Consider the following 17,956-nt stretch of genomic DNA (forward strand, 5'->3'; position numbering starts at 1 on the left):
AGATAGTAATAATAAATAATCAGTTTTAATTCATGTTAGATACTTTTAATTTTGAATAAATATTGACAATTTAGGTTAAATTTGAATTTACTTAACTAAATACGTACTGTATGATTCTTTTTGGTTATCAATTATTCCGACAATTTGACTACCATGGTTCTAAGAAATACTACTATTATTTGATGGAACAAATTAGTATAAATTAATTATTCGATTTCAAGGAATGATTTTCTTATGTGTCTAGTTGGTCTTTATAGCAGTATTTAATTGTAGTACAGTAGTAATTTTTAAAATTGAGGTTGACATATTTTTAAAAAAATTGAAATGTCGAGTCTTTGTGAAGTTTCTAGCTGGAAATTGAAAACTATTTTGCTGGTTTCAAAAATAAAATCTAATGACTAGCATTTAAGGGGAGTATAAAGTCCACGCGAGAAATAAATGTTACTGAAATGTGTGCCATAATTGTTTAATTTAAAGCTTGTAAGAATTGGTACGTACGGAATTATCGTTACTTCGTGTGAAGATTAGTTTAACTTGTTATTGATTTAGAGGAAAAATTATTACAGTATCAATTAAATTACACTTCCTTATTACTCCCCCTAGCATCTTGCCACTACATATTGTTAGAAAATGAAAGTTTATAAAAATATTTCAAAAACCTATTTTCCTTGAGGAATACATAACGACATGTAAGTTTATAAAAATATTTCAAAGACCTATTTTACTTGAGGAATATAGTAACAGTTATTGAGTATATGCTTTACTCATTCAAATAAACTAATTGAATTCAATCTAAATATAATATTGATTGATAAAGTTAAAACTATATATCAGTGTTTGGTAACGCGACCCTATGAAAATTGAAAATAGAACAAGAGAAGTGGAGCAAATATCATGTCCAAAACAATACAGTATTATCACAAATAATATTGCACGAGGAATATGCTATTGCAACTCATGGCTAATAGATAATTTGATAAATTAATAGTAGTATTAGTAACCAATATGTTAGCTAGTATTTCAGTTGGATTAAATTTTGCTATTTTTTCACTATGTAGTAGTAACACTACGACATGACATCAGTTAGTTTTTTTTTTTTAATGGCTAAAACCGCTTTTTCAACGAATACGGCTTCCTAATATATCGATGTTAAGAGAAATTTCAACTGGGCCATTTAAGGGATCTAATGGGCCCAAAAACTGGATTACCGGCCCATGTAAAATATTATTGGATGCATAAAAAATACAATTAGGGTTCGAAATCGCTGAAGCTAAACCATTCATCACTCGCCACTTCCGCCGCAGCTTGCAGAGAGGCAAAGTCAGGAAAATGGGTGAGGATTCGATCTGACGGAACAATTTCATAGAAAAATGGATCGGTTATCCGTTTCTCTTTTCATTTTGATGTATGTTAACGTGGTGATTGTCATTGTTTTGTAGCTCGGATCAAGGTGCACGAGCTTCGGTTGAAGAACAAGACGGAGCTGCAAGCGCAGCTGAAGGATCTGAAGGCGGAGCTCGCTCTGCTGCGGGTGGCCAAAGTCACCGGAGGCGCTCCAAACAAGCTCTCCAAAATCAAGGTGGTGAGGCTTTCGATCGCTCAGGTGCTCACCGTTATCTCGCAGAAGCAGAAGTCCGCTCTGCGCGAAGCCTACAAAAACAAGAAGTATTTGCCGCTCGATCTCCGCCCTAAGAAGACGCGCGCCATCCGCCGCCGCCTCACCAAGCACCAGGTCTTATCACTTCTATTTTTTCCTCTCTTTGTAAATATTTCTTGAGTATTTATTTTATTTTTATTGGCATTGATAATTGAGTTCATCGTTTCATGTATGGCCTATTTTTGGTTCAAGTAGTAAATTATCAATGTTTAGATATTTGTGGATATGAATCGTATAAGATTGGCTTAGAATATTTTTTATGTTGAATAGAACAGTTGTAATTAGTTTCCTATTGATTATATTGGCGGCTTGCTTGCTTGATAATTGAGCTCAAGTAGAGAATTATCAATGTTCAGATATAGTATGTCAATATGAATCATTTTATGTTGTTGCTGAGAATGTTCTTCATGTTAGAAGTTGAGTAGAACAGTTGTATAGTAAGGATCCCTATTTCAGTTTTAGTTAGGTTTGTTGTGCATACAATACAGTAGAATACAATCTCTCTTCTCCTCAAAATACAAAAAACAATACTCTTTCCCATAATATTCATGTATATAGTTTAATGTTTTTGTAATCTTGAGAAGCTGGAACCAGAGCTTTAGTAATCTTTCTATTTCCAAAGAGTCATGAATGCAGTTTCTTGTCATTGTTGCATTATATAGTTGCAATGTCATTATGTAAGCCAAAATAATTGTGAATCCGAACTACCAATATTTCCTGCATTAAGTTGATAATCATTCTCTACTAGTTTTATTCTGGAACTCAATCTGACTGTTTTATTTGGTTTTGCTACCATTTTTTCAGGCTTCCGCAAAGACTGAAAAGCAAAAGAAGAAGGAAATGTACTTCCCTTTGAGAAAGTACGCCATCAAAGTCTAAACTTTGTTCGCGGCAGTAAGCCCACCATTGGAGTATTATCAAAATTTGTGTGCAACTGAATTTTTTGAATTTTGTTTTTGGTATTACTTCAAAGACCTTATGGTGTTAAAACTTGAAGCCTGGGATTACCTCATCTACAATGATGAAGCTTATTAGATTCATGCTTACAAATTTTTGTTATTGAGTAACACATGTTTATTTCCGTATCTATTTATGCTAGTGTGTTTAGAACAATTCTCATAAATGTTAGGAGCTTTTTAAAGCTTCTGTGTGTTGTTTGGGTTTAGTATTTACATGGTTGATCGTATCCCAGTCTCATAGAGACTTGTTTATTTCTTTTAAGTTCTTTTAAGTTTTCTTATGTCATTGGTTGTGTAGGCATTCGTTATTGCTGGTAATGAAATTAAAAGAGGTATACATAATTTACAAGGCACAACTCATGTAGATTGTAGATATACTACAGATTTTTTAGAATTGAAAGCAAGTTATAATGGAAAGGATCGGAAATATGGTCAAGAAGGTTATGTACAGGTCCTTCGCCAGTTAAAGCTGCTTGAGCATAAAAACCTAACCACGCAACCATGGCTAGGCGCCCATTTTTTATCTCTTTGATCTTCAGTTCTTCAAATGCAACGGGATCTTGTGAGAGATTTAAGGGGTCGAAAAGTGCCCCTCCTGGATAATTGATGTCCCCCGGTAAATATATGCCTAAGGGCTCCAAGGCCTCAATGCCACAATAACGAGCATACTCTGGACCAACCTGCGCGTGGAAGGCAGTCTTGTAAGCATTCTTGAGTTACGAAACACATGAATTATATTCATACTGCCGAGAACTTTTCATGAAAAATGTGTTCACAGAGGAAATTATAGTGAGATTACCATGAGAATGGGCTTGACAGATGGCAATGATGAGAACTCCTTGACTCCCAGCTAAATGGAGCCCGGGGATGCCAAGGTAGTCTAGTGTGTCGCCCTGGTCGATGATTAAAACAAGAGTAGAAAATATGTGAACAAGTCTTCAACTAGTTCTTTTTTGTAGTAACCATAAGCAAACAATCACATTTGCAAATTACTTGTCATCTAAATTATTTCATCCATTTTCTTATTAGAATAAGAGTTGGTAGTATACTAGTGCTTCACTACTTTAAACCAAACCTTTTCCTTAGAGTCGAGGAAATGGTTCTATTTGTTTGGACATCAATCTTCAGAATTTACATACAAATGAATACAGACCCTCGAACTCTCATATAAGAGGCTAACCATTTATTAGAAAGGCATAACATACTAACCTTAAGCTTTGAGTATCCCACTCGCCACCAAACAGGTTCAACGAAATGGAAAGCTCCTATCAGATCTAATATCTCTGGAAGTAAAGCACCAAGGGCAGCAAGCATAGCCCACCTTGCATGCAGAACTTCAAAACTACATAATAATAACCGTGTTGTGAGTAAACCTGTTTTTTTTTTACCTTGGACAGGACTACAAGTCCTTTCCTAACAATTAAAGCTGCATGTGTTAGCTGTGGTGTATAATGACTACTAGTTATAGAATATTTGGAGACTTCTCCAAGTTTATGAACCATATAATGATGATTTGGTCTAAAATTATTAAACGACATGATGTAGTGAAAACAATGGCCAAATTTATTAATCATCAGATGAAATAAAGTAAAGAGGTGCTGTACTCACTTAAAATATCTCTGCAATGACACAGGGTCCTGGCTCAAACCAGCAACGTCAAAACCATAATCCCCAGGCAGCTCGCCGTTGAGATAGGAAGGGTACTCATATGAGATCGGACCAAGCCAACGGGGGCGATCCTCCCCATACCACACGCTGAAAAACCGTATAATTTGCACACGGGACAGTTACATTGGAGACATATTAGCTTAAAAAGCTGTAAATTGTTCAATCCGTAAACTTTGTGAGGTATTAGCCTACATTATGCTTATCAATCTAAGATATTATCACCCAAAGTAACACATTCTTTGAATATGTATAGTAACTGTCAATTCCTCATATAAAGAACAGCGTAGTAAACACAACATCTACAACTGAAGCATCTCCAGAATGATCATATATGTGTTGTAATTTCACTTCTAGTGGAATCAATTGAAATAAATAATTAATAAACAAAAAAATGAACGGAAAAGACTACCTCTCTAATCTAGCCTTTTTGGAGAGAGCCTTCAACTTTGAAGAGTTGTCCTTGTAAAGCTTCTTCTTCTCCTCCATTCGCCTCTGGAGCTCCTCCCCGAGCGGGCTGTTGGCAATCGCTTTCACCGCCGTGAAAGGAATCGCGGAGAACACAACAACTCCGGCAACCTTCACAGAAACGGCGGCTTCAGAGAGTGAAAGTTATACAAACCTGATATCTGTTTGCAGGTGTGGCTACTAACCTCTTCCCATGAAGCTTTAAAGCGGGAGAAAGAGCTGCTAACGTTAGAGCTCGGAAAAGTAGAAGCCGCGCGTTCGCAGCGGAGGAGCGGCGGCGGAGGGCGGAGCAGAGACATTGCTGCGGTAGCTCCGTTAAACGGAATCCTCACTTCTCAGCCACTAGTTTGTCTGCTCTGCCCTTTTCATTTCTTTATTATTGTTTTCGATTATTTGCCTTCTAGAATACTTTATAGGAACCGGCTTATGTAGTGCCACGTTCCATGGAAAATTTAATAAACGAAAAAAACAGTTTCAATATTTTATTTGAATATATTTATCACAAATTTTGTAATTTGGCGGTATAATGTTATCCATAAACTCAAATTATATGTCCAGATCTATCGAATTTATCTAAGTGATGATGATCATACGAAAATTTAGCGGAATTCAGAAATCTCAATTTTCAAGAGGTGCTCAAATGGATGAATTTGACATTAACAAACAAACTAAGAAATCACAAACAGAGGAGTAATATAGGATCACGTCACACAAAATCACACCAATAAACAGATGATTTACAACAACAACACAGGTTTAAGATGAATCTAGTCGATACCAAATTATTTTGCAGGTGGCGGATCAAGAGATAGCGCGGATCAATCAACGATCGTCAATCCTCAAAAATGCGGCACTCATCGGTTTCCGGATTCTCCTGGCAGAAGTGTTCGAGCGGATCCTGTTGGAGCTGATGGATTTTGAGGCGAAGATCGGCCTTCGCCTGGCTCACCTCCTCCACCTCGTCCCACGCTACCTTGCACTCGTCGGAAGTCTCGTCCTCGCCGCCTCCGCAACCTTCTTCTCGATCATCTCCGCCAGCCGATGCTCCCTCATGTGCGTTCCTTTATACAGCTTCATCTCCGACCTAACACCACCGGTCATCGTTCTCCGGCCGGATCGCGGAGCTGAAGCGGATGACGGCGGTGGTGCGAAAGGTAGCGTAGGCCTGAAATTGAAGGCCGCTAGGGATAGAGAAGCAGACATTGGAGTCAATGGTGAGAGGAGATTTTGACCTTGTTTTCGCCCGTGAATTGAGTTGGAGTCAAATTAATGGAGAAGGTGTTTGTGTTTCAGTTTTCCAGTGAAGGAGAAATGTGAACGGATTGATGATGGCAGAAAATGGGGCTGGGTTCGAAATTACGCGGATGCCCTCAGGTCATGGTAGGGGGATGCTATGGCCTTACAACGATATTATGGGATAATCATATAATTGAAATACTACTAATTTCATTAAAATAAAAATTCACATAATTTAAATCGTACTACTCCATAGTTTTAAAAAACTACGTAATTCAAATAAAAAATTGCATTTGATTTGTATTTTGCATATCGGTTGTCATATCAAATCGCTTCTACTCGCGATATTGGACTGGTTCTCCATATTTGTGGTGTATTGGTCGAAACTCGAAAGAGGTGTTCTCCGATCTCTTTGATTTGACTTATCCTCCATTGTCCGACCACTTTTCACAATTTTGTATCTCTCCCAATATTTGAGAGTACTAGAAAGATTGTTGTTTTTGCCACATATCGCATTACCTTTTTGTCAAATCAAATAGCTCTTCCTCTGTCTCATGCACTCACTAATGTCGTGGCACAAATTAGACTCGTTCTCACCTTTTGCGGTGTATTTGTGTTCTCCGATGTCTTTTATATGTCTGAACCTTCATTGTTCGACTACTTTTTGCAATTGTATCTCTTTCTCAATATATTAGGTACTTGAAAGGTTATTGTTTTTGCCACCATTCGTATCTTTTATATTACATGAGAGAATCATCTAATAGATGGTTCCATTAGTCTTTCACCCTTACACCCAAGTTAGGCGAACAATTTGATCATTATCGCTGCGGGCCTCCAGCTCTCTCTATACCTTTCCATATATGGATTAGTTTAATGAAAATAATTTAGATCGAAAATAAGGCCCACCAAGAGTAGGCCCAACCTAGCGCTCCCACTAAATATTGACGGCTATAAAATTTTAAGTGTGTTCATTTAAATTTTTGAAATTTGCTAGAGAGAGAGAGAGAGAGAATCACATAGAAAGGAAGAAAAATACCAGACAGAGGGAGGGAAAATGGCGAGCAGCAGATTGGAAGAGTCGATTGAAACCGTTCTAGATCCGGAGATGAGGTTCCTAGCGTCGAAACAAGATACCGGAAATGAGTGGGAGCTCTTCAAGGAAAACGTCCGCCCGTTGAAGCGCGGACGCAACGTTCGTCTCCTCAATCACGCTCTAAAATCGAACTCTCATTCCCAAGTCAAGAGCTCTCTGCTGCATCACCGAAGGTTGCTCGTTAATTTCGTTATTTTTCAAAATTTTTTTGCAGAATAATGCGCTTTCCTTTTTTTCTGAGATTTGACCGTTGGAATTTGAAATGACCAGGAAGCTAATCGAGGCCATCGACGAGTATGCCGGAGAAGATCCTCTCCATCCCTGGATCGAGTGAGTAGTCAATTTATTAAGAGCTTTGAATATTGAATTTGATTGTTCTTTCTAAGGATAGGCTGCTAGGGTTTAAATATGTTGAATGTGTTTATCGCAAGCTCTATGGCTATGATTTACAATTGGTTGGATGATTATAGCTTATTAATGATACAATTTAGTTTTATTATATTGGGGGATAGACATCTGTCATATGTTGTTGATTCAATGTTTATGCAGTAATCATTAGTTCATTGTTTTATGGCATGTTCTTGTTGATTACTTAAGATGCACATTTCTCCTGTAGTTAATTTCTACTCGAATAAGAAGGCAAGTAACTGAGCCAGTTCCTTTCTGATGTGTGTTTATCCCATTGTTTTCAAAAGGTGCATAAAATGGGTCCAGGAAGCTTTCCCACCCGGTGGTGACTGTTCAGGACTGATCGTCATCTATGAACAATGTGTCCGAACCTTTTGGCATGATAGCCGATACAAGGACGACCTACGGTACCTGAAAGTTTGGTTGGAATATGTAGGTGTTTACTAAGAGTTCCCATTTCATAGATGATCATTATCTTTTTAGATGCTTGTGAGGATTAAATTTTGTGAAATGGTAAAACAGGCTGAAAACTGTGTTGATGCTGAAGTCATATTCAGTTTTTTGGAGGCCAATAGCATTGGTGTGACACATGCGGCCTTCTACATTTCCTATGCATTACTCATGGAACAGAAGAACAAAAATAAGACTGCAAATGAGATCTTCAATCGTGGGCTGTCTATGTAAGTCCTTTATTTCAGGACCTTTGAGTTTCTTATACATGCCTGAGTTTCTGGAATGAAAGGTTGTTGCCGTTTTGTTTCCCTGAGATTTCTTATCTGATATATATATGCACGATGGAAGCTTCAACCATGTTTTTAGGTTAGGATCAGTAAATAAGCATGGTCTACTATACTAACTCATAAGTCTATGTCGTTTTTGTTCACGCTGCAGCATAATTTGCTTTGACATCAACCTCGTGCAGTTCAAGGAACTCTACTTCGACATACTATGAATCTATGATAACATACCACTCTATGTTAGGAATAAAATATTGATGGAATGCAGTTTTCTTCTTTGTTGCCGTCGTAGTTATGCTCAGAAAGGATTGGTTGTGATATCATTTTATTGCAAATAACAAACTGAGATTTCATTTCTCTACCAGGAAGGCTGAGCCTGTTGAAAAACTGACAGCAGCTTACCAGAAGTTTCTTGCTCGTTCAATGAGACAACCAAAAGCTACAGAAGTAAGCAAACTTCTCCACACATGCTTTTCTTTTTTCCTTTGCCTTGTTCTGTCGTTTGATTGGCTTGATTACTCACATGACCCTATTCAAATTAGCAGGATGATGCAACAGAGAACCAGGCTTCAGCTCGAAGCTTTGGAACCTTGTTGGCTAAGCCATCAAGTAGGCTTTCTGCTGACTGTCTTAACTACTTTTTTGTTTCCTAGTGACCATTACTAATATGTGGCTACTTTGTCACAATTTCAGGAAACCAGGTGCCGGAGAGTTCTGATATTTTTAGGAAAAAACAGAAGCCTGACAGGTTAGAATTAGTACTCCATTATTTTTAAATTTTGCTTATGCTCTGCCTGTTGCTTGTCAACTTTAAGTTTTACACCCGTTCAAGATATATCCATTCACCATTCATTTGATGACATATGATGCTGGTTTTTTAGGGCTCCAGGAAGTACATTCTCCATTTTCAAAGACAGCAATTCGGTGTTTAGTCATCAGCCAGAAATATCCAAAGTAGACGCAAAACCATGGCACTCGCTTGGTGCTCGTGCAGAGAGAAATAAAGAGAATAGTGCAATTCCTTCCAAGTGGACATCAAATAAGGTAAACAGAGAATATTAATCTGCTCCAAGTCTCCGAGTGTGGTGGATGGCTTTTTACACTAAAGTTATTTTATTGCAGATTCCTCAGAGACCAGGTCAGAGAATATCAAGGCCACCTCCAGGCCCGTGCATTGAGATCTTTGTGGATGAGGAGTGCACAGAGTAAGTATAGACAGAAACAGATTAAAGAAGACTTGATGCTTAAACATCATCATTAGTTTTAATGCGTATTGGCACTTTCTATTCTTTGTACTTGTAGACAAAATAAACCCGACAAGGAGGGGGAAAAGTCTTCAGTTCTGCATCTTAGACGTGGCGACTCAAAAGATATTAAGAGGTAAGAACTAAGAAGGCAATCTCATTAAGAGGCTCGTTCGACTAACATGCCATCATCTCCTTTCATCTCTTAGTTGTTTACTTGGCTCTATTTTTTCATTTCAGAGAAACGGAACTGTTGAGAGAGAATCCTTTGCGCAACTTTCCTCAGGGTGCTCTGCCCCGATAATGCATCTCTCCGGTATATGCGTAATTGTCTTCTTTGTGTGTATGGATGATCAAGCTTCTCCCTCCAAAGCTTGATCCTTGTACTTTAGCTGTTGTAAGCCAACGAATATTGTGTTTTTTCTGGAGTTTATTACCTAATGATTCTTGATGAGGTTGGATTTATGTATTTTATCCCTATTCAATGACAACTAAGTTTCTGTTGTACTACTAGTAGTATTTGTCATTTTATTGTTGTCCTTTTATTTATTAGTTTATTTATTTATGGAGAATGTGAAAGAAATTTTCTTTAACTATGCTAGAAATTGTTATTTAGACAAATTGCTCAGTTGAATTATACTATGTCACAGAAACAAGTAAAAATATTCATAAAACTTTTACATATTGGACGGACCACATTCATTTCTATATTCCTATGGGGCATTTGTTTAGATAAGAATATGTTTAGATAAACAATAGACTAAAGGCCCAAATTGGTCCCTAACATTTGGTCATTTTATCTTTTTGGTCCAAAACTTTATCTTTTGGATGTTTTGGTCCTGCACATATGAAAATTTGATCATTTTGGTCCTAAACTAACAGATCCGTCAAATATTTAACGGTCAACATATTTAAGTCTGATTTTGACCCATTTACCATCTTTAAGTAAGATTATTAACTCTCAAATTATATCTTTAATTATTATATTAGACATTATCATTTTAAAATACAAAACAAATATATTAAAACACAAAATTGTCTGTGTGAAGTTTCTCCATCGGCATCCAATCCCCAGGACCACATAGATCAGACAGAACCGTTGCGACTGATGAATGCTCTTATATAGTAAAGAGACATTGCATCTCTGCCTCAGTAGATAGATAGACCATATCAATTCAATAAGTTAACGTTTATTACAAGAACACGAATTTCTCTGACCCACCGGCTTTCCCACCGGAGCCGTAACTGTAACCGCCGCCACCGGAGCCATCAATGCCGGCGTCGATCCTCCTCCCCTCCAGCTCCGCCATCCTCCTCATTATACTCGTCCTCATAATACTCCCCTCTTCCTCTCCCCTTCTTCCCAAGCCCTACCCCGGGCGGCGGCATCCCCAAATTATGCTGCGCCGCCGATGGGGCCGCCGAGAATGCTCCTGACGGGAAGCAGGAAGTAGAACTCTTTATCGCCGATTTGCAGAAGATATTTGGAATCGAGCTTCACCGGCGGGTTGCCGGGGAGGTGGAGGACGCCTTCGACGAAGCAGCCGTTTTTGTCGAGCACTTCGAAGGCGAAGCGGCGGCGCTGGAAGTACTCAAAATCCTCGCCTTGCAGCTTCGCGAAGCCGGCCTCCACGTTGCTGCTGCTCATCGCTGCGAAATTAGGGCACCGATCGTTGGAATTGGGGGAATTTGATTTGGGGGAATTGGAATGGGGAATTAATTTGGAGGCACCGTTAAATATTTGACGGATCTGTTAGTTTAGGACCAAAAAGATCAAATTTTCGTATGTGCAGGACCAAAACATCCAAAAGATAAAGTTTTGGACCAAAAAGATAAAATGACCAAATGTTAGGGATCAATTTGGGCCTTTAGTCTAAACAATACTATGAATATTTCTTAGTTTTCGATTTTTTTAAAAATCGATACGAAATAGCACAGGAAATGTGACATGCCCATCCTGCGTCAACTTTACTTTGTTTTTTTTTTCTATAATCTCTAATCTCATAGTGTCATTTTGCTACTCCACTTCATAATTAAATTTATCAATTTGTTGAAGTGATTGTGATTAATATAATTTGATTTGAATCATCAATTTAACCATATTAAATTTAAATTTATAGGGAGTAATAATTAAATTGATATACCCTATAAGTAAAAAACAACATAAAATAATTAAAAGTTTAACAGTTAAAAAACAAAAATTGGATATACAGTTGTACTGAGCTCAAACTGAGTGGTTTATTACACAACAACATTTAATTTTATATCCCCGCAAAACATATTTCTAGGGTTTCTTCATTCTCCGCTCGATCTTCAATTCAATTCCTATCAATCCCCTCTCCATTTCGATCATCGAGCTCATCGATCCACGCAACAATGGCGGAGCACTTGGCCTCCATTTTCGGCACCGAGAAAGACCGCGTCAACTGCCCGTTCTACTTCAAAATCGGCGCCTGCCGCCACGGCGACCGGTGCTCCCGCCTCCACAACCGCCCCACCATCTCCCCGACGCTCCTCCTCTCCAACATGTACCAGCGCCCCGACATGATCACCCCCGGCGTCGACGCCCAGGGCCAGCCGATCCACCCCGACAAGATCCAGGAGCATTTCGAGGATTTCTACGAGGACATCTACGAGGAGCTCAGCAAATTCGGCGAAATCGAGAGCCTAAATGTCTGCGACAACCTCGCCGACCACATGATCGGGAATGTCTACGTCCTGTTCAAGGAGGAGGATCAGGCGGCGGCTGCTCTCAACGCGCTGCAGGGGAGATTCTACTCTGGCCGTCCGATTATCGCCGACTTCTCACCGGTCACTGATTTTCGCGAGGCGACGTGCCGGCAGTATGAGGAGAACAGCTGTAACCGTGGCGGATACTGCAATTTTATGCATGTTAAGATGATCGGTAGGGAGTTGAGGAGGAAGCTGTATGGTAGCCGCCATGGCAGGTTTTGGGGAACTAGGAGCCGCAGCAGGAGTGTGAGTCCCTCTCATCCCTCTCATCCTAAGCGCGAGAGGGAGAGGGACCGGGACCGGGACCGGGACCGGGAGAGGGAAAGAGAGAGGGATACTGATAGGCGGGATCACCGTGGTAGTGGGAGGAGGAGTGGTGGAGGTGAGCGGCATGGAGAGAGGCATGGGAGTGAGAGGAGAAGGAGGAGCAGGAGTCCGGTGAGGGAAGGGAGCGAGGAGCGTAGGGCTAGGATTGAGCAGTGGAATTGGGAGAGGGAGGAGAAGGGGCAGTGATGCTGTTAGGATTGTTGTATTTGTTTATTATACTCCCTTTTGGCATTGCATACTTCCTTTTCGTGTCGCTATGTCTTCTTGGTAGTTCGATTAGTTAGACTCTGAATATGCAGCTATAACCTAGAACTATGTTTCTTTTTCTGTGAGATTATGATTGCAGGATTAGATAATATGACCATTAGCATTCTAGTTTGTCGAGAATGAATCTCGTCACACTTTGGTACCTAGTATTGGTGGTTGCTTTCATGAGGTGTTGATATTCATGCTCATTGTTGTTTCTCGTTGATGTCTCTAGCTCGTTCTGGCTATTATTATTATTATCCATTTTTCAAGTCCTTATACTTTGATGACATCTGCGAGTTTTAGATATCTTCCATTATCAAGTTCTTATTTCTGCTTGTGCCCATGCAAGATACTTAAATTAGGATATGATATTAATCCCCATTGAACAGACGATTGTGTGGTGAAGCCATCATTAGCTAGAAATCCTGAATGTGTGGCCTGTCCTGCTGAGCTTTGTAATTGTGTAGTCAATAACGATGTAGAGGATGCAGTAGCTAAATCATAATATAACCCATAATGTAGCGACTAGCGATCTTTGTGCTTTTCGTATGTGTATGTGCGTGTGTGTCTGTGTTTGTTTTGGCATATCTTTCAATATCAAGTCTTCATTTTCAATGAGGTTGACTAGTCAAGAACTACAGAACTTCTGTTAACTGCATTTTTTAGGGATATAGGGAGGATCTTTGTGTATCTAGGGTACTTGTCTATCTGCTCTACAAGCTGTATTCATTTGTGCTATCTAAGATATGATACATTTGAAAAGTAATATATTGATCTTGATTGTGCACAAGGATTAGTATCGATAACATTGGGTTATGTTTCCTTTCGTTGTGGGATTATGATTGCTGGCTTAACTTGTATAATGATTGTCATTGTAGTTGTAAAAAATGAATCACATTTGATTACTTATTGTGTACCAACTAATGAAAATTGTTAAGAGTCTCCCCTATGTGCCCATTTCATGAGACTTCTTTCTTTTCGTGTTACTACGTTTTTGGTAGTTTAGCTAGTTAGGCAGTAAACTTGCCTCTACATATTTCCTTTTATGTGGCATTTTGATTGCTGAATAAGTTCACATAACCATTACTTGTTCTATATAGGAAAACCACTTGTCTTCATGATTCTGGCTTTCGTTTCTTGACTCATTACCAGTATTTTGATACCGTTTTCATGGTTCTGACTTTCTTTGAATTATGACATTTAAAACCGTGAATCATTATGCTGGCCTGTGACCTTTAAAGCCGTGAATAATTTGTGAAGAATTTTCGTTTCGAGTTTTGGGATGAAGTTCATTTGTTGTGCAATGCAATGGTTGTATCTTGTTTCATTGGTTGGCTCATTGAAATGAAATGAATCATTGGCTATTTGGAGTTAATATGATTTTAATTCTAATGTTGCTTGTAAGATCCATATATTTTGGTGTGTAGACATCAAGAATTTTTCACTGATGAGATAGATGCAAGATGAAGTGAGAGAGAGATACCGCTTGGAGGGTTCATGTGATGGAGGTTTGATTTTTGTGTATGTCTCCATGGCAGAATTTCTTAAGTAGTTCAATTGTTAAGGGCTACTAGGATATGATGATTAATCATGGAATATATTCGATTTTCTGTCAAATTTGAAAATCAAGTCATATCAAAATTTAATTTTAAACTAAAAAATCAAGTTATATCAAAATCTAGAATTGAGTCGTAAGGTTCTTTGCACTATGACCTTAAAAACCGTGCAGAATTTTCTTTATATATTTGTGTTATTATTGTAAATCGTGATGCCCGTGATGGTGGTATGTGACCTTTTCAAGCTGTGAATAATTCGTGAAGATTTATTCATATTACTTTACATAGCTATTTTCTCGGCCATTAAAGATTATGGCAGATGGGCCTCACTAATGTTGGGGAAAGCCAAGAAAAGCCTTGTTTTAGAGGTCTAATCCATGTTTGATGCATAAAAAAGCTAAGAAAAACCATTTTTCAATTTTACTTATAATTTCTCAGTTTAAATATTAAACGGACTCTTATGATATTAAATTTTGAGTTGAATTGATGCTTACAATCTTGGACATTTTAGCTCCAACTAAAACTATGCTTGATCAAACTTAAAACAAGACGTTGCTCTTGACACAATATATGATCTTACAATCTTGAGGTGAGAAGATTATGTCACAAGTTGCTTGTGGTCTTTAAAATTCAAATGATGTTGATGCCTAGAAGTCCACTTAAAAGTTCATTTTCTAACTCTCATATTGCAATTTTAGAATGTCTAAATATCTCATTTCATTTTACTAATTTTGATAAATGGGTCTCACATTTTATCATAAAATAATAGAAATATATCATAGTACAATCCATAATTCACTAACTTTTTTTTCACATTTCTTTATATTTTTTAAACTCATGTTGAATTAAAGGGAAGCCTTTATTTATGCGCCTCACTTTATCTTTTAGTAAAAAATAAAATTGTCTCAATAATGGACTTCTGCAAAATTTTAATATAAATAGAATAATAGTAAACCACTTTCTAGTTTGATAGGAGTATAAAAAAAATAAAAGTGAAATCCTCCACCCCGACAAGAATGAATATGGAAAATGGATGAGAAATTTACTTGATAAACCACGTGGAACCAACTAGCGTTTTGATTGGCTGGATGACATGTCTCCCCTAAATACAACGTAAATTATCCATAATTTGATCCAACGGTTCAGATCACCCGCCACCTCTCCTTACCCGCGAAGGCTGCGGAAATATCCACGCAGTTGCACCGCTCCCCCTCTCCCCCCCGCGCCGTCGGGCTCCATAAAATCTGCTGAAATAATTTTTACTTCGTCATTGTAAATTCATCCTTCATCCTTGATTTCTATTATTCTTTTTTTTTCTTTATCCCGTTTGCAGTTGTTGAGTTTAGGGTTAGTAATGGTTGATCGCGGTGTTGCGGGAGATGGACTGATCATCGATTGGGACGAAATATTGGAAAATTTGCCAGATGACCTCTGCTTCGATTTAGGCGACCTTCCGCCGGCGGAGGGATTGTGTGCGTCGCCGGATTCCGCCGGCTCTCTCTCGATCGATGACATAGAGCATTATCTCTTGAACGATGATTCCTATCAGCCGGTGGAGGAGGAAATTGTCTTAGCCGATGAGTTTGCCGCGGATTGTTTTGCGGAGCCGGAGTCGTCTGATTCGGATCCGGATCGGGTCAAGGATTCTTCTGCTAGTTCGCTGGTGGAAGTTGTGAATTGCGAGGAGGAGAGAGAGCGGGAGAAGCCCCAAGAGAACGGTGCGGATGCTATGCAGACGGGAGATAATTGCGCCGCTGACGACGACGATGGTGATGCCAATGATCCGGATGAGAAGAAACGAAAGAGGTAATTGTTGTGAGCTCTGATAATGAACGCTTTGGTCTATGATTGGATATATGCAATAGAGGGAGAATTGCTTTCCTCGTTTGTGAAATCGAGGCCTTATCATATTCTAGACAAAGCTGTGATAGCATGACTCATATGCTGATTGATAACCCTCTGCTTTCGATTAAGGCAAAAACTTGTGTCGGCATCCCTCCCAATTAGGGTCGAATTCCCAATTGTGATTTACTGATTTATAATCCCCAATTACTGTTATTAATCCTAGTCTGAGTTCATTAATCAAAATTAGAATTATAGGATCATCCACCAAAATTTTGTTAGGTGTTCATTTGGGAAATTTTGTGGTTCGATCTGTTGTTTGTCTCATTCTGTTAGCAACTGTTAATGTGATATGATCTTGTAGGCAAATGAGGAATAGGGATGCAGCCGTTAGATCACGGGAAAGGAAGAAGATGCTTGTGCGCGATCTTGAGATGAAGAGCAAGTACTATGAAGCAGAATGCAAGAGGCTGGGGAATTTGCTCCAGTGCTGTCTTGCTGAGAATCAAGCTCTACGGTTCTCGTTGCACAATAGTCAGGCATTTGATGCGTCCAGGACCAAGCAGGAGTCTGCTGTGCTCTTGTTGGGTAAGGATTTTCAACTCCTATACTATCATTCCTCAGCACACAGGAATACTTTTGTGCAGTCGTATTCCTCCATAAATTAAATGAGCCAGCAAAATTATTAGATTATCACTGATTGCGGTTTTCACTTTTCAGTACTATAAACCAAAGCTTGCCTATCTTGCTATCCATGTGGTTTTTGCTGCAAAACTAATCTTTATCTATCTGAAAGCCTCTGTTGCTTACTATCCTTCTATCCATGCGAATGTGGATTTTGCATCACTGAAATAATCCTTATCTATCTGTGGACCATAGCTACTTATCTTGCTATCAATGTGATTGAGAAGTCTTTTCGTTGTTGAAGTGGCCTTCATCTTACTTCCACTACTGTAAACCAAAGCTTTTGCCTATCTTGCTATCCATGTCATTGAAAAGTCTTTTGCTGCTAAACTAGTCTTTATCTATCTAAAAACCTCAGTTGCTTATCAGATCCGTACGATTGAGGATTTTTCATCACTGAAATAGTCCTTATCTGAGAACCATAGCTACTTATCTTGCTATTTAATGTGATTGAGAATTCTTTTCGTTGTTGAAGTGGTCTTTATCTTACTAATGTACACAATTGTTGCGAATGTGGCGGACATAGTGATTATGCAGCATCTTTGTATCTTGATTTCTAAAAGAAGCATTTTATGTTATTGGTGCAGAATCCCTGCTGTTGGGTTCCCTGCTTGGGTTCCTGGGCATCATATACCTGTTAATCCTGCCCAGCCAGCTCCTATCAGCTCTGGAAGTGAGTCTTCTGCAAAACGTCGACAACACAGAGCACAGAAGCGTGGCAGCACAAAGAGAAGCAGGAAATGAGGATCACGGGTCTCTATTCCGTTCATGTATGATGGGCAAGAGATGCAAAGCTTCGAGATCAAGAATGAAGTTGAGGCTATTAAGCAGAGGCGATGCAGCCGGCATTGTATCTGGTTTCTTGCTAGTTGGTCATCGCTTAGTTCTCTAAGCGGAGAGAGTTTGAATACATGTGTTTTCATTTCTTTTGGTTTAAACTTTTTTGCCTTTTCTATGAGAACTTCTTATGACTCCTTAGCCTTTGTGGTGACTCTGTTGATTAATTTTAATTTGGCATGTTTATCTGCTTTTTTTTATCCATAATAATTTTCAAATGCGAACATATAACAAACCAAAAGCTATAATTAAATCAGTGTG

The 17,956-nt window shown here is 38.7% G+C and overlaps 5 protein-coding genes and 2 pseudogenes across 6 annotated transcripts; 4 read left to right on the top strand and 3 right to left on the bottom strand.

Annotated features, from left to right (window-relative positions):
* The first annotated feature begins 1,265 nt into the window (after positions 1–1,265).
* On the top strand, positions 1,266–2,707 carry LOC121805324 (60S ribosomal protein L35-like). Its single transcript, XM_042205133.1, has 3 exons — positions 1,266–1,333; positions 1,440–1,732; positions 2,462–2,707. Exons 1-3 carry the CDS (start codon positions 1,330–1,332, stop codon positions 2,534–2,536), a joined length of 372 nt encoding a protein of 123 aa, XP_042061067.1. The 5' UTR covers positions 1,266–1,329; the 3' UTR covers positions 2,537–2,707.
* Positions 2,708–2,911: 204 nt separating this feature from the next.
* LOC121805326 (chlorophyll a-b binding protein 7, chloroplastic-like) lies at positions 2,912–5,241 on the bottom strand. Its single transcript, XM_042205134.1, has 6 exons — positions 4,935–5,241; positions 4,694–4,860; positions 4,225–4,371; positions 3,826–3,958; positions 3,393–3,509; positions 2,912–3,296 (listed from the first exon to the last, which is right to left on the bottom strand). The coding sequence occupies exons 1-6, from the start codon at positions 5,046–5,048 to the stop codon at positions 2,994–2,996; spliced, it is 981 nt and encodes a 326-aa protein (XP_042061068.1). The 5' UTR covers positions 5,049–5,241; the 3' UTR covers positions 2,912–2,993.
* Positions 5,242–5,382: 141 nt separating this feature from the next.
* Positions 5,383–6,129, bottom strand: LOC121805325 (annotated as a pseudogene).
* An 847-nt stretch (positions 6,130–6,976) lies between these two features.
* LOC121802250 (mitotic spindle checkpoint protein BUBR1-like) lies at positions 6,977–9,977 on the top strand. 2 transcript variants are annotated; one of them, XM_042201875.1, is made up of 11 exons: positions 6,977–7,251; positions 7,349–7,408; positions 7,774–7,918; positions 8,009–8,166; positions 8,589–8,670; positions 8,766–8,832; positions 8,917–8,971; positions 9,105–9,267; positions 9,346–9,428; positions 9,526–9,603; positions 9,708–9,977. In XM_042201875.1, exons 1-11 carry the CDS (start codon positions 7,040–7,042, stop codon positions 9,769–9,771), a joined length of 1,167 nt encoding a protein of 388 aa, XP_042057809.1. In that variant the 5' UTR covers positions 6,977–7,039; the 3' UTR covers positions 9,772–9,977. The 2 variants fall into 2 exon arrangements, with proteins under 2 accessions (XP_042057809.1, XP_042057810.1); XM_042201876.1 differs by having other exon boundaries at positions 8,769–8,832.
* A 489-nt stretch (positions 9,978–10,466) lies between these two features.
* Positions 10,467–11,115, bottom strand: LOC121803531 (annotated as a pseudogene).
* A 601-nt stretch (positions 11,116–11,716) lies between these two features.
* Positions 11,717–12,993, top strand: LOC121804191 (splicing factor U2af small subunit B-like). The gene has a single exon (XM_042203720.1). It carries the CDS (start codon positions 11,844–11,846, stop codon positions 12,711–12,713), a length of 870 nt encoding a protein of 289 aa, XP_042059654.1. The 5' UTR covers positions 11,717–11,843; the 3' UTR covers positions 12,714–12,993.
* A 2,467-nt stretch (positions 12,994–15,460) lies between these two features.
* LOC121804190 (bZIP transcription factor 60-like) lies at positions 15,461–17,887 on the top strand. The gene is made up of 3 exons (XM_042203719.1): positions 15,461–16,138; positions 16,539–16,762; positions 17,446–17,887. Exons 1-3 carry the CDS (start codon positions 15,687–15,689, stop codon positions 17,748–17,750), a joined length of 981 nt encoding a protein of 326 aa, XP_042059653.1. The 5' UTR covers positions 15,461–15,686; the 3' UTR covers positions 17,751–17,887.
* Positions 17,888–17,956: the final 69 nt, after the last annotated feature.

Source organism: Salvia splendens, chromosome 5, assembly GCF_004379255.2.
Source record: "Salvia splendens isolate huo1 chromosome 5, SspV2, whole genome shotgun sequence".
NCBI lineage: Eukaryota > Viridiplantae > Streptophyta > Magnoliopsida > Lamiales > Lamiaceae > Salvia > Salvia splendens.